This window comes from Lontra canadensis, unplaced genomic scaffold (assembly GCF_010015895.1).
Source record: "Lontra canadensis isolate GAN:19392208 unplaced genomic scaffold, GSC_riverotter_1.0 scaffold66, whole genome shotgun sequence".
Taxonomy (NCBI): Eukaryota; Metazoa; Chordata; class Mammalia; order Carnivora; family Mustelidae; genus Lontra; species Lontra canadensis.
Window position 1 is genome coordinate 4,535,697 of NW_022631060.1, and position 15,623 is coordinate 4,551,319.

Sequence of the window (15,623 nt, forward strand, 5' to 3'; positions counted from 1 at the left end):
GACGAAGCCTTCCTGCTGTCTCTCTTCCAACCCAGGGCCTGGAGCTGCTTGGAGAAAGGCCTGAGACAGGAGCCTTAGTTAGCCACTTTGTTACTCTCCAAAACCTTAACAAAAGCTGACTGCAGGGAGCAGGGAGGGAGCTAGCACAGGAATGGAGCTGGCCCCAGGGGAGAGAGACAGAGGAGATAGCTGGGTTGTGGTTAAGTCATTTATTGATTTTATTTCTAAAACCCACACAGCGCCACTTTGCCTCTTCCAGAGCTTCAAAGAGCTAATTAACCGCCCAATGAGCCCACCAGGGAAACCGAGCTTGTGGAGGAAGCAATGAGGTGAAGCCAAGGTCAAAGAGGGTTGCTAGGCCCCAGGCCCTGCCCCCATCCCATCAGTTAAGGACAAAGAGAAAAGATCATTCTCTTCTTTTCGTCAACTGAAGTTTCGGGCTTGGTTCAGGAAACCCACTGAGCCGGGACAGACATCTGGGACCCCGCCCACACAACTGGCTTCTGCTCCAGACACAGCAGCGGGTCAGACCCCACCTGAAGATGGAAAGCAGCCCAGGCCAGAGTTGGCCCCACTGGCCAGGTGCTGGGGGCGGCAGGAGTTTGCTGTCCCTTAATCTCCCCAAAGGAAGGAAACCTTCCCCAGGGGAAGGGCAGGCTCAGCGTGGCTCTCCCCAGGGAAGGAGCAGCACAGCAACCGCTGGGTCAGTACCTCATGCCTCCTGGAACCCTGACGTAGATTTTTCGGGTGCCAGAACCGGTACTGCCCCAGACGTGAAAGAACCCAACAGCCTGAGACCCTCCGCAAGGCAGCACTTACAAAGCACAAGTCGGGGCACTTTCTTCTCTGCCCCCACCCATCCCCAAAGCCTGCGGGGATGGTAGCTTTGCCACCACCCATCCCCAAAGCCCGCAGGGTTGGTAGGCTGCAAGTCACCAGCAGAAAAAGAAAAAGCCACTTGGCGGTTTTAATTTTAGCTGCTCTGTGCCTGGCAGGCAGGATCAGTTGGCCTGACCTTTAGTGCTGATGCCGCCCTAGGCTCAGGACCTTAGTCACATGGCAGCTTCCAGACAGAGATCACAACCAGAGCTCAGCAGATGTGGGGGGTCTAAGCCCCAGGAAAAGGCCTTCAGAACAACAGGGACCAGGGGATAGAGTAGTGATGGGGGGTGGGTGGTTGTGAAGAACCCAGTTCTCAGCTGTGAACTAGTAAACAAGGTGGAGATGGTGGAACCACCCACACACTCGGCTGCCACTGAGCAAAGCCACACACAGGGACGGAGGCGGGAGGCTCCTTAATGAACGTCCCAGGGGTTCCCCAGAGAGAACGGGATGGCTGGGGCCAGGTGCTGAATGCAGGCAGGTGAGGGAACTCTGGAGCTGCTGCTGTGGTACAGGTTTGATGAGACAAGAAAATAAAGAAACAGACCCAGAAAACCACACTGCTCTTTTATTCAATGGAACATCCCCCTTTAACGCAGTGTTGAATCATACACCGAAAAAAAAGCCCAGAGAAATTTCTGCAGATAAACCAGTGAGAAGAACGCGCGTTATACATTCTTGTCAACATAATCACTCCACGAAGAGGGAAGGGAAGAAAAAAGCAGAACGAAAAACAAGGGGCTCAAACCCCTAGACACTGCAAAACATTTAGACGTTTGGGATTAAAATAAAATTTGAAAGGAAACCTTCCAGGAAGGAGAAGAACAAATGGAATCTGAGGCAGCTCAGGCGCTCAGGGAGCAGAGAGAGGACTCTCTGGGATGGTGGACAAGCCTGAGGCGGCCCCAGCGATCACCGGCAGGGGTGCCAGGATGGGTTTCGGCCCCGGACCTGGAAATTAACCCACTACCCTATAAAGGTGGCAAAGACAAAATGTTACACTACAAAAAAACAAAAAACAAAAACAAAACCAACAACTCTGGGGTGGTCGTGGCAACCTTAAAAATCTTAGAACCAAAGGACCTTCTCCCCCCCCCCCCAAACAGACTGACATTAATGGCCAAAGCTTGCGCCTAAAACCATTTGCTCCCTCCTCTCCTTGGGAAGAGAAGAACAAGGAATGGAGAAAAAGGAAAGGAATCTAATTGCAGCAGAAGATCGGGGAAGAGCATCTCCTTGGACGGAGTCTGAAGAAAGGAAGAGATAAGGAAACAACAAAGGAAAAAGAAAAAAATTAATAAAAATTTCACGATATGGAGCCAGCGTGTTCCGATTCCATCCACAAAAATAACTCAGGCTGCTTTGCCGAACCATCCTGTCCACCAGGGGCGCTGCTGAGGCTGTCTGCCTGGAAGGGTCACCAATGGGCGCGGAAAGTCCTCACTCTCATGGCTCGGGCCATCGCCGCTGCGGGGAGGGATCCTGGCGGCCCGGTTTGGGGAGAGGCAAAGGGAGTTGGGTGAGGAGAGAAAGAAGACAAAGAAGACACTCGATGCTACGGGGCGCCAGGAGAGCCCAAGCTGGCGCCCCTACTACCACCTGCCCGTTCCCAAGCGAGTCCTCAGTCGCTTGGCCCAGCCCGGTGCGTGCACACACACACATGCGTGCACACAAATCACATGCGTGCATCCCAATGTCTGGCTCCATATGGTGAGGTTCGGCGTGTGTTTAAACGAGACCAATTCTCTCTATATATAATATATATTTTCTTAAAAAAACCGAGTCTAGTTCTGTGGTGGAGGCGGTGGGGGAGCTGGAGGCATCCCGAAGGGCGGCATGCCCGCCACCCCCATGCCCATCATGGTGACAAAGTTAGAAGGGTCCATGGGAGGCGGAGGAGGAGGGGGCGGGGCATACATCATGCCGGCGGAACCAGGCGGCGGAGGCGGCGGAGGGGGAGGGGCCCCGGGCGGCAGAGGCGGCTGGACCCCGGGGGGCAGGGGCACCATAGTGGGGTTGCCTTGCATCTGAGGGGCTCCTGGAGAAGCTGCGGCAGCCGCCTGCTGCTGTTGCCATGGCGGGATGGACCCTGTGCCAGCGCTCGTGGTGGTAGTCGTCGTATCTGGGGTGGTAAAGAAGCCCAAGGTCACACGCGCGGGGGCACACCGCGGCTCTCTGCGGCGGCTGCCTTGGGATGGGGGGGCGAGGGGCGCCTGCTCCTTGCTTGGCATGCGGTACGGTGGTGGGGGGCGGGCGGGCGGGGCTGTCCTGGTGATGGGGAGTGGAGGGGTGGGCAGGACTACCCTGGGGTCAGCCTCGAGGTCTCTGGGCTTAGCAGAGTAAGCCCTTTGTCACCAGTGCCCCTAGAAGGGCTGAGGGGAAGGTACCAGACACAAGAACCGGCTCTGACATCCCTCCGCCCATCCGCCGCCACCACCGAACGGCACATTCAACCTCAAGGCCACAGCTACTCCCCCCAACAGCCCACTCCCATCCCTGCAGTCTCTCAGGCCCCAGTCACATCCCTCTCCGCAGCATGCAAGCGCCCTCCCCACCCAGGCCTTCCACACAGGCTCGGGGTGGCCAGAAACCGGCAGCCGGCAGCTCCCGCAGCCCAGCCGAGCTACCCAGCCGGTGCGAGCCTGCACTTCTGGCACCCCACCTACAGTGGCAGGTTCCCTCCAGGTCCCCCAAAACCACTCCCCAGACACAACCACGCCAAACATCAGCTCTCCTCCCCCAGACCCCCAGGGGCCACAAGGCCCTTTCCGTTTACACCCCGGGCAGAGAGCAGCGCTCCTCCCTGGGTGTCTGCCTGCCTCCCGGCGCCCGCGAGGTGCTCGCTCCTGCTCCTCTCAGCCCCACCTCCCCATCCCGCCCACCCCCACAGGCCCAAAATAGTGCACTCACTTTGCTGCCATGGCAAGGGGGTACTGGAAGCCATACTGCTGCTGGGCGGAGGGGGCGGCGGAGGCTGCTGCTGCTGCTGCTGCCATGGGGGAAGAGGACCAGAGGGAGGGGGCGGGGGCTGCCCACTGGGAGGCGGCGGCGGCGGCGGCATCATGCCCATAGGCGGAGGCGGCATCATACCTGCAGGGGGCAGAGGCAAGGTTGAGGCCTGAGGGGGAAGAGGCAGGGGAGAGGGACCCCAGGCAGAGAGACCCCACTCCCGGGCGCAGTGCAGAGCCCAGAGTGAGCAGGTGACGGGCCGCATTACCTTTTCCTTGATGCAGGCGATAGACCCCAGAGCCCACAGGCGTACTTCCCAGGTACTGATCTTGATGGAAGGAAAGAGCAGGGACTTAGCAGGACATTTGAACTGGCCGGGAAGGTGCCCCCACCGACAGCTGATTCGGATCACACAGCTTGAAACCATACAATACCCTAGTATGAACGGTTCTGGAACCCTGCCTTTAAGAGGGAGGTCCGTGTCTACCCCACACAGAAACCACTTCCTAAATCACAATAAAGTCTTGCTCCTTCTGGAGCCCCAGCCTTGGCAAGAGACCTGGTGCAATATCCAGCCACTGTGGGAGCTGCTTCCGGTTCACAGCAACCAGGTATCACCCTTGCTTATCCCAAAGCCCCAAGGTTTCTGGTCTGACACTTACTTACCCATTGGAGGAGGGCCATGATGCCCAGGTGGGTGGGGGCCCTGGTTCATCGGTGGCGGAGGCGGCTGCATCCAAGGGGGTGGGGGTCCGTTAGGGTTGTGCTGCATGGGATGTCCACCGTGCCCACCTGTCAGGCTGGGTAACGGGTGTGGGAAGCTGTGGGGGCCACCTCCAGGCCCACCAGGACCACCTCCGTGCATGCCATGGTAGGGCCGACTCTCTGAAGGACCGGAATTCATCCAGGGTGGGCGGCTCTGGGTGGTGGACATGAGAGACTATGTGAGAGCATTTCCCGCCGACGTCCCGGCCTGCTCCCCCTGGTGGCAACACTGCCCTTCCGGCTGTGCCAAGAGGACCAGGAAACACGCAAGGACAGGATCTTCCTAAAGTGAAAGATCCCTGACACCCGGAAGAACAATGTTGCCAGCCAAGTCTGTCAGTGTGCTCTACCCAAAGCACCTGGCCAGAGCCCCCAATCTCTGCGGAAGAGAATGGGGGGGCCAGACCCTAAGAACCAGCCCCAAAACTCACCGGAGGCGGTGGGTTGTTGGCAGGAGCAGCAGGCCGAGGTGCACTGGCCAGGGGCGTGGTGGCAGGCCCAGAGGAGGAGCCCACAGATGCGGGCACGGGCGCTTCGCCCAGTTCGGCCATGAGGGACAGATATTCTTTATCCATCCGTGCTTTATCCTGAGCTGACTGGGGGTCACCAGGCCTGAAGGGGGATAAGGGACGCAAGAGAGAGAGGAGGGAGAAAAAAACACTCATTATTAAGAAGGAAAATTCTATCCTGAAGAACTGACAAGGAGTTTTGAGAAATTCAATCATCCTTTTTAACTGTTCCTCAATATAGTAGGTCCTCAGTTCCACGCCCAGCTCTGCATGTGGGAGACCACGTGGATTTCCGTCACAACAGAGAAGACTGAGAGCACCCTGCCAGCCACACGAGCCAGGGAAGCACAGGCTCTTCCAAAGAGGAAACTTTCATCAAACCCTACATTCCCAGTTTGAGGGCAGAAAAGTCTGTGCAAGACTAGAGCACCTGCCAGGTTTCCCAAGAGAGAAAAAAGCAAAAAAAATATGTTGCTATCAAGGGCTGGTTCAAAAATGGTCCAAAATCCAGATGGCTTCTGAAACCAATCCTAAGCAGCAAAGGATAGTTAATATGAGCCCCAATGGACACATTTATACTCAGGATGGAAATTTCTAGTTTTCCTGAACTCAACATGAGCCACAAAATACGCACAAGCTGCTTCTAGTCACCCTCGGCTTTAACATCACACTATTACAGACCACACTCACAGAAAGCAAGCTGCTCTCGGGTCCAAAAGTTAACAGCAACTAACTGACACGCTCAAGAAATGTCTTGAGCACCACAGGCTACAAAGAAGCCACAAGCCCAGGCCCTCACCTTTGGAATTTGCAATCCGAAGCAATGTGTCCAGCCCCTCCACACTTGGTACACACTGTGGTGTTGGTAATGCTGCGTGTCTCTGAGCTCTGCCAGGGTCTTAAGATTCTGTCACAGAAGAGGGGGTAAAAAAGTCACCTCAAGGGCTATGGCCAAGCTTCCTCCTTCCACAAGTTCTTCAGGTTTTCACTCTGTCTACTCCAAACCAATCACACACCTGTTATCATCTTCCCGAAGGGTCCCATTCAAGCGAGCCAACTCCCGAAGCTGCATCTTCCGTAGATCATTCTGGTCCTCAGGGGTCTCAATACCCTGCTTCAGGATGTTTCTTATCTAGTGGAGATGCAATGGGCAGTTACGTAAAGCGCTGGGACCACCGCTAGGTTCCTAGCAAGAGGCTCCCTCTCTGGCTGCCTCACCTGCTCCACAGCTTTCTTCACATTCTCCATGGTGTTGGCAGTAACTAGGGCATGAAGCGGCTCATCTTCTCCAGGCAGCATCTGGCCATCCTTTCGGCCAACTTTCCCTTCTTTGACAGACCCTTTCCCTCGGATCATGATCTTGGCATTACACTCCTTCTCTATGTTTTTCAAGGTATTCCCTCTATCAGGGGCAGAAAAAAATGAGTTGACAGACTTGACAAGCAAGTTCACATGCCAGAGGGGACAGAACAGGCTGATCACACTAGCAGGAAACCGTGAGTGCAGAGAGTTGGGGTTTCCCACCAAGAGCTCCGTGATCTCTAAGGGCAGCCACACCAATCCTCAAGATTTGAGCTCTCTGCAGTAAAACGGGGTCAAAGAGACTTTCTCAGAGGAAAGTGTGAACACCCACCAAAAACAGGAAGATAAGCCATCAATGGCACCCAGCTGGGCCTAAGACTGATACCTCTCATAGTTTCTTAGAAATCAGTATCCCATAGGGTAGCAGTTACTCACCTGGGCCCAATCAGCAGCCCCACAAAGTTGATTTCTGGATATTCATCTTGTGGAATCATTACTTTATCGCTCACTCGTGTTGCTGGAGGTCTAAAAAAGACAAGACTCATAGACTCTGCATATTTTTCAGAGAGGACACAAATAACCCAGAGCTCTTCCAGAACCAACCTCGCTACCACGTATTAACCATACATGATTTGAGGTTAAGAGGTGCGACATTACTACCAAAACAGTTCTACTTGTACAGATGACATGTGACCTGTACCAATCCTTGGCCTGGACAACCCAGCCCCTCTGCTTACTTGTAATCTGCAGGTGGCTTGAAATCAGGGTTGAGGGCAACCATCTCAGTGATGAGGTTGTGTCGCTCCTCTTCAAGCTTTTTGCGGGTGCGGAACTCGCGGGTGTTAAGCCGCTTCCCCTCACTATTGTAGATGGGCTCAGGGGAAGGGGACCTGTGGGAAACAGACCACCGTTACTGCTCTGCCTTCACTTTTCTCATCCCACATGGGCTAAAATTAGTCTTCCCCAGCCCCTCTGCCTCTCAGACCCTAACACAACACTCTTCGGAGGAACCGACCATAACGTGTGCTACTCAAGATCGTGTGGAATGGGGAGATGAAAGCTGGCTTAGCATTTGGGGGACTGGGGTGTGTGTGAGAAAGGAAAAAAAAAAGGTCTTGCTTCTAAGTGTTGAGAAGAAAAAAGTCTGCCCCTCTGGGGGAAAATATCTGGACTGTAGATGGCAAGGACAGTATCATCCTCTGGAGTCTTCTTGCCAAATATGAATTTTTCATTTTAAAAAAACTATACAGTAATACAATTTCATGAACCACAGAAACCCCAAGTTTAGGTAAAATGTGAACTCTTGCAGAGCTCGTGCCCTATCAGGAAGAGTGTCTGCACCCCTGCCACATAGTAAGGATGAGCTCTTTAACCCAATGCCACTGGGACTCAAGGCTGCTGCAGCTACTTGGCCCCACAATGGAGAGAGATGGTTCAAGGCTTCGTCTCTGCTTTTCCTTCAATGGCCTGGCTGGCTGTGTCCAAGGCCCAGGAGTCAACCTGTTTTCTTTCGAGGTTGGGGAGTCTGGGTAGAGAAAAACGTTAACGTGCTAAAGCAGCTTCTGCTAGAGGCTGCAAATGCAGATTTGGTCAAGTACTTGTCTAGGGTCTGGACCTGCAAACGGCAAGGGGAAAACCTAGGATTCTCCACCAATGTTTACAAGTCCAGAAAGCAGATTTTCTCTCTCTCATTTTTTTAAGGAGTAAAATGCTGTTGCTACAAGTAAAAAATAGTAATGATAAAATGGTCAGTTTACCACAGCTGGATTTTGCGGTAATAAAAAAAGAGAAGTTACGCTCCTAGAATTCTGAGTTGAGATTACAAAAAGGACCATAGCTTGATATTCTGAATGAAAATTTAGTAGCAGCTGCAAGAAGGGAAGAGACCATGTGGATCAGGTTATTAAAAAAAACATCCTGAAAGTAGTCAAGACTCCTATACCCTTGGTTTAGTTGAGAGAACCTTGCCTAGTTGGAGAGCAAGGACTGAACTCGGCTGCTCCCACTGTCTTCAGCCTAAAGGGAACCATGTCATACCACGTTACACACACGATGGAATAAAAGGTCAGGTTTGTTCATGGCTAATGACGGCTAAATGACACCTCCGTTTCTAGCATTTATATAAACTGTTAACACAATCCAATAATAGTGAACAAAAACAAACGTACCCCAGCTCATTAGATCATTAGACTATCATCTTAAACATTTAAGTCTACAAGGTATTTTCATAACATTTTTAACTGTGCAACTTAAGCAACATCAAAATAGCATAGTGGCTTAATATTGAGAATACACCTTCTTAGGAAATAACCTTAGTAAAGGTACAAAACTCATGCAGTTCCCTCCAACCTGGGCTCAAAAGCAAAACCAATCAGGCATTAGGCCCTCTTTCAAACTTAATACAGGGAGGAAAAAAAACTGCTCTGGTTTTATTTCTAACATGATTGACATTTCTAATTCCCACCCCTAGTTTTATTTCTGACATGACTGACATTTCTAATTCCCACCCCGTAGCTGTCTAGAATTAAGCATTTCTGGCTAATCAACAAAACAAGGTTTACCAGTACCAAATTGGTCATTTAAAAGCCTCACAAAACAGTTTAATCTCTTCCCAAATTGTTGATGTGAAAAGGCAAAAGCTAATATTCTAGAGGTTAGACTGGCCCAACTTCTTCACTTCAAATCATATATATCAACTAAACTCTAATCCTGTTTCTCCAGGAAGCAAAGGTTTGTTAAAAATTCAACCTTTTGAGAATTGCCTGGTAACCTGTTAAACATGATTATTAAAGGGAAAAAGGCCAAAAAAGCACTATACAGTTGTGGTCTACAACCTACAATGCAAATCTTTGGGGAAAAAAAATTTAAAAAAAAAAAAAAAAAAAAGTATTTATAAAACACAACACATCCCTCCAACCGAAATCTACAGGTAAAAAAATTACTAAATTTCATTAAGTAAAATTAAAGAGCCCATACGGAGAGATTAAGTTAATTTGTTCCCTGCAAAGGGCAGCAGAAAGATGCATAAGTGTGTGGCTTCTAAAACCATTACATCATCTTCCTGATTTAACAAGCCATTAACTGGGTAATAAAAGCTAAAAACACTACTTTTTAAAGTGAAAATGTTTTCAATTATGCTGCATGCATTAAAAGCAATTTCACAGAGAGGGAGGCATACTGCCCTCATTAAATGGACCAGATTTTAGCTGTTCAAAGTTCAACCAGCTAATTCCTGGTTAAAAAGTTCATTTTCCTCAGATTTTTTTCCTTTTCAAAGGTGAGAGAAATTATAAACTGAAAGGATGTGACCATAGTTGTTTGAAGACCACACTCTTTTAAAAAAAAAAAAAAAAAAAAAAAAAAGGTGATTTGGGTTGGTTGCTAGCCTTCCCAAAACAGGCGAGAACATTCTGGCCCCTCCCAATACCCCCAGGCAATGGCCGAGGCAGGAAAATTCACTGGCAGTGAAGGAAGCTGGTTAGAAATCTCATCTACTTTAAAACCATCTCAAAACCAGGAGCAGGAGACTGCAGCAAAGAGCTACCCAGACGGAGCTTCTGGTCTGCTCAAACTCAGTGATGCTCAAAAAGTATTCTTAATCCCTGCACCCGTGTACCTGTGAGAAAAGCTCTACCCCCTCTCGGCTTTCAACCAAGCAGTTACTGAAAAGGCTGGTTAACGGGCCACCTCACTGTCCCTACGGGCGGGTAAGTCAGGTGAAAATCTGCATATGCTTACCAACTGGAAACCAGGTGTCCATATTCCCGTAACTTTTTATTCTGCTAGTAATTAAGTTCCACTCCAATTCTCTAACTGACCACTGACCATACAGATTGCTAATCAAACCCTAGGCCCCAGAATGGTCAGAGTATTACCAGTCGACTCACTAGGATTTCATTGAACTGACACAATATGTTGCCACCAGTAAAACGTATTGAGAAAAAGGTAAAAGCGTTACTGTCAGCTGGTTAAAACTGTTTCCCAACCTGTCCTCAGGGTTAGGGGGGATGCCCAGGTCTCCTGTGCGCAGTTTACGAGTCAGGTCTTCTATCTGCAGTTGCACTGGAAGAAACCAGGTTAGGAAAGAAAAAAAAAGGATGGAAAAAAGACAATGTTACCAAAAAACATCTCAAATCTCAACAACAAGCATGAAGAACTCGGAGACTTTGAAAGGGACGACTGATCAGTGAACACATTGAGGCAACCCCCAGCCACCTACCGGCAGGAGTCCACTTACATCTACTGGGATTTTTCACTTCAAAATGGTTATCACTTAAGGAAGCAAACAGTTTGCTGGAAGAGGGGTTAGCGGTATAGACTGTCCCCTAAGGCTAACATCAAAGCAGTTACCAGGAGTCTCACCTCTCCCGCCCCGCCAAGGCTTGCTAGACAATTGGCACCCAGAACAGACCATGTATATCATCACCAACACCCTGTTCCCAACCAAGTTACTTTGAGGGCAAGACTCTTGAGAGTTTATTTTTCTTCATTAAATATTAGGCACAGCCCAAAATGAAACCCAATTAACATGGGACAAGGAAAAATAGCAGCTGAGCAAAGATCATTTTCATTGATACCAAGTTCAAAATTCCTTAAACACATAAGACATTTAATAACCAGTTCGACACCTCTTCAAAAGCCCGTTATACATACTCTTTCTGTACAACCAGATCCATATTATCAAGGATCTCCCAATACCTGTTGCTTTTATTCCAGTTTGAGGTGACAATCCATATACCTTAATAAACCAGTAACCGTGAGATGTTAAGAAGTCTGTTCTCAGACTTGCTCCTCACGAGGGGAGTAAAAGTAAGGGATGTAGAAAATAGAAAGTGTGGGTCAAGGGCAGTGTGTGTGGCCCTCGGACCTTGACAAAAGGAGGCTGTATGTGAGAGAGAGAGAGGGTTTCACCAAAGTTCAGTGACTCCAGGGAAATGCTACCCCGGTGACTTAAGATAGTGGCAACTGTACAGCCAGATCACGGCCTTCAGCGCGCTGAAGAACCACCTGTTTTCTTACCTTTGCGCCATCTGAGAGTTGTGAGCAGGCACCTCTAGTGAGGGCTAGAGTTAAAGCTGAGGCTAAAGCTTGGGTTAAAGCTGAGCTGGCTCCAAAATAGGATGACTGCTCAAGTCTAACCCCAGACAGCCTTCTAATTTTAAATACATCCCACAGGGTTATACCACACACCATTCTACTCCAAAGAACTGGAAACCCACATTCACATCAAGAGAAGATACTGGGGGTATTGCACAAAGCAGTGTGTACCGTGAGAGACAGAAGAATTAAGATACATGGCTCACTAACCTCTTCTATGCCAGAAAATTTCTGACTTGGCAGTAAGTACTAAGGTCAAGAACTCAAGGTGGAAGTCAGCTTCATGGTGGCAGGCATGAACTGTAGGGGTGTGGGGTCTGATCCGAGAAAATAGCTGGTACTTAAATCAAAGGGATCGTTCGTTCTTGGATCTGAGATCTACACCGGCCTTTGGCTCTTTCCACTTTGGCTTATAGCTAGAGATACCCTCAGGGCTCAGTACATTAACTCCCTGCACAGGAAGAGGACTGGAGACCTAAAGTAAGTCTGTTTTGCCCCCTAAGTCTGCTTGTGTTCTTGGAATGTCATTCCACTAAGGACATTTCCACAAGGTTGTAAAGACCCAGGCCAATCTAATGAGACAAGGGGGTGGGTGGAAGTAAATTGGAACAGCGGGGAAAGAAGAAATATTAGTACTATGAAAACAACATAAACCATCCCAACACCTCAAAAAATCTCCGCAATACGATCCTCAAGAATAACACATGCCAGCCTTGAAGCTTTTTATCTGTGAAGGATACAGCCTCAGAGACCTAGGCGACCTTTGCCCTAATTTACTCCAAAGGGGTTGTTTATTTAGTTAGGAGGAAATGTTTATCAAGTGAACTTTTTGGAGACAGCTGCAGATACATGAATAAAGGTGAAACTTGCATTAAAAACCTTGTATTTAAAAAAAAAAAAAGGTAATTTTGAGGTTAACTTCATTTACACTGTGGACAATTATCGTTAATTCTTGAAATATCCCAACAGTTAAGATCCTTTATCCTACCACTCATTCCATATCCAAACAGTACCCCTTTCCCAGCGGAGTTCTTTGACAATAAATAGTAAAAGAGCCCTCGTTTTAAGACAGCTCTCCAAAGACCAAACCAGAAAAGATGCTGAAGGAAAGGTTAAATTCAACAAAATGGTAAAAAGGGGTGCACTGTTCAACACTTTCAGGACCACTCTTTGATTAAACTGAGTTTTTCTTTTCAGAAAGTACCTATAAAAAGTAAAAGACCACATTTGAAGGGGAGGGAGGAATGTAAAATGGTGAAAGGCCATGCTGTGAAAAAGGTACTTAATTATAATACCTGCAGTGTTCTCCACTGGGGCCGTGTCCAGAGAGGCAGAAGACACTCACCTCACCAACTGGCAATGAGCAGCAGCTGAAAAGGGCGGATGGGGTGGGGTGCTAGACTGGGGGCTGCCCTCGCTAAGCGGGTCCCTCTACCTTCCTGGCACTCACGGGGGACACTGCTATTACGGAACAGACGAGAGCGAGGAGCTTGAGATGCAGGACTTAAGAGAGTAAAAACTCATGGGTTATGTTACAGTCGTGAAATCACACCTGACCATACCTCATCTTAAAAGAACAAGACTTTAAGGTCTCAAACTTAAGACACATTACACGTTGCTCAGAAGAAACCGTTAACCATCTGAAAACGTATTTGGATGCAGAACGTGTATTTACCTATATAAGCTCTTTCTTGCTCCCGAGTAAGTCCAGGCGGGATGACTGTCGGCATTCCTGGAATCACTGTCTTCTGTTCCATGGTATCTTGGTTCCAGCGGCTCCTCTTTCGCTTCTTACTTGGGAAGTCTAAAGGCAGATACAGTCCATCAAATCCAAATATAAACCAGCAAATTAACTACCAACAGGCAGTTGAGGATGCTTATGGTACTAGACATAACCTCCGCAGACTGGGAAAATGAGAACTTGACCTAAAATGTAAATGGCAAAAAATGAACACAAACCGGAGAAGTCAGAGACAAACGGCCACCCCAAGGCTACCTGGTTCTGGATCCGAAAAGGTAACATTTCACATTTATGACACATATCCAAGAAAACGGCAGAGTATGTGAACAAGCGAATACATCTTCATGCCTAAAGTTTCAGATACATGACATTAACCATGACTGTGTGAAAAGCCCCAGGGGAGACAAGGTATATGGAATTATCAGACCTTGGTAAAGCAAGACCCGGGAAATTGCTGTTTCTTCTCACCTCCGCTCCCCACCAGTCACCATTCCAAATGGGCCAGAACACAAGCAAACCTATGATTTACTAAGTGAAAAAGCCCAGTTCTTCAACAAGATCACTTTTTTCCTTCAGAAATTTAGCCAAGATAAGGATTCAATTTTCCTGGCCAACTAGACAATTAACATCTGAACTCCTAGGGAATATATCAAAAATCCGACAAAGAAATGTAGACAATAGCAGCCAAAGTCTCCTCCGAATCAGAGGCATAAACTCCCTACACATTCTGGTACCCAAGTCAGTTCTAAACCGCCCCCCCCAAAGCCCCAACAAGAGAAGGCTTATCAGACTTCTTTAAGATAAATGGAGATAAGGAAAAAAATTCCTTCCTCCAGAAGTGCATCGGACCCAACCACGACCTGAGAATTTATCATCTCTTTCCTTCACCGTAGTGAAAACCTCGCCTTACTATAGGGGGGAAAAAAGCTACAGTTGCTACTTTTCTGCCTTTTGAACTTATCTAGAAACAGGAAGGAAGTGCTCCACGTCATCAGTAGACCCCTTCACGCCCTCCTGACACGTACACCCACCACCCGTCCACCGAGTCAACCTACGCGACACCCCTCTCCGATACCAAGGTCCAGAGAGCCACACAGACCCCCGCCAAATTAGAGTCGGGCCACAAAGCGCGGCCGCCACACTGCGCCTGCGCCTCCGCTCTCTACCCACCCCCCCCCCATTCCGGCGCGCGTGCGCACTCGGGGCCCGAGAACCGGGCCGCGCGCCCCGTGGCGCCTCCGCCCGGGGCCTCCCCGTGCGCGCGCGCGCCCCTGCCGCGTGCAGCCGCCGTCGCCGCCGCCGCGCACCCCTCAGGCGGCCGGGCCCGTCCGCGCGACGCCTCTCGCGCTCTCTCGGCCCGACTCACCTCCTCCGCCGCCGGCCGGGCCCGGCTGCTGGTCCTGACGGGGCGGCTGGGGTGGCGGCGGCTGCGGCGGCGACACGCGCTGGTAGAGCGGCGGCGGAGGGGGAGGCTGCGGCGGCGGGTACGAGGAGCCCGGGGAGGGCGGCGGCGGCGGCGGCTGCTGGGGAGGCGGGGGCGGCGGCGGTGGCGGCGGCGGCAGCGCCGCGAAGGGGAAGGCCGCGGTCAAGGCCCCCACCGAGCCCACGGGCGGGGGTGGCGGTGGCCCGGGCACCAGCAGCCCCGCCCCAGGCCCGGGAGCAGGCGGTGGCCCCGGCTCGAAGCCCCCTTTGGGCCCGGAAAGGGGGGGGAGGCCGGGGGGGCCCAGCTTACCCAGCGGCGTGGCGTTCGCTCCGGTCGCCATGGCGCCCCCGGGGACCGGCACCGGCGGCTCCTTTTAGGCGGCGGCGGCTTCTTCTTCGCGAACCTTCCGGGGGGAGGGGACCCGACTGCGCTGCCGCGGAGCGCGCCGAGCCCGTTCTCTCACGCGGCGGGCGGCGGCGGCGCGAGACGCACAAAGAGGGAGGAGAGAGGGCGCCGCGGGGGCGGGCCGGGGGCGACAGGTCCGAGGCCTGGATTGGGCCGAGCCGAGGCAAGGGGGTCGGAATTGGCGGCCTGCGATTGGTGGAGCCTTAGCCCTCCTCGATGTACGCTGGGATTGGCCGGACCGTTAGGCCCGGCGAAGAAATGGCGGCCGAGCCTGGCGAGCTGGGAGGTGGCGCTGCGCGCACTTCATTTGTTACTGCGCGGACTGAGCTCGGAGTCCAGAAAGGAGGGGGATAGGGTGGGGCAAACTGTGACGTGGGAGCAACGGGCTTTCTCATTGGCTAACGCTGGTTGAGTCCATCATTCGCGGTTGCGTCGTAGTGTCATGGGATTGGCTGTCGCTTGGTCGATTTTTTTCTCTACTCCCCTCCCACGGGGAGCAGTTTTGCTGGGATTTAGCGAGAGGTCGCGGCGGTACCCAGGCCGAACGAGA

General features: G+C 51.1%; 1 protein-coding gene across 10 annotated transcripts; it reads right to left on the bottom strand.

The window, feature by feature from the left end:
* Positions 1-1,782: 1,782 nt before the first annotated feature.
* Positions 1,783-15,397, bottom strand: SF1 (splicing factor 1). 10 transcript variants are annotated; one of them, XM_032879394.1, is made up of 14 exons: positions 14,978-15,396; positions 13,180-13,308; positions 10,394-10,469; positions 7,145-7,297; positions 6,843-6,932; positions 6,324-6,507; positions 6,122-6,237; positions 5,905-6,012; positions 5,028-5,208; positions 4,494-4,771; positions 4,100-4,159; positions 3,793-3,972; positions 2,800-3,004; positions 1,783-2,364 (listed from the first exon to the last, which is right to left on the bottom strand). In XM_032879394.1, exons 1-14 carry the CDS (start codon positions 15,006-15,008, stop codon positions 2,329-2,331), a joined length of 1,827 nt encoding a protein of 608 aa, XP_032735285.1. In that variant the 5' UTR covers positions 15,009-15,396; the 3' UTR covers positions 1,783-2,328. The 10 variants fall into 10 exon arrangements, with proteins under 10 accessions (XP_032735285.1, XP_032735281.1, XP_032735279.1 ...); XM_032879390.1 differs by having other exon boundaries at positions 4,498-4,771; positions 14,978-15,008; XM_032879388.1 differs by lacking the exon at positions 2,800-3,004 and having other exon boundaries at positions 4,498-4,771; positions 14,612-15,008.
* Positions 15,398-15,623: the final 226 nt, after the last annotated feature.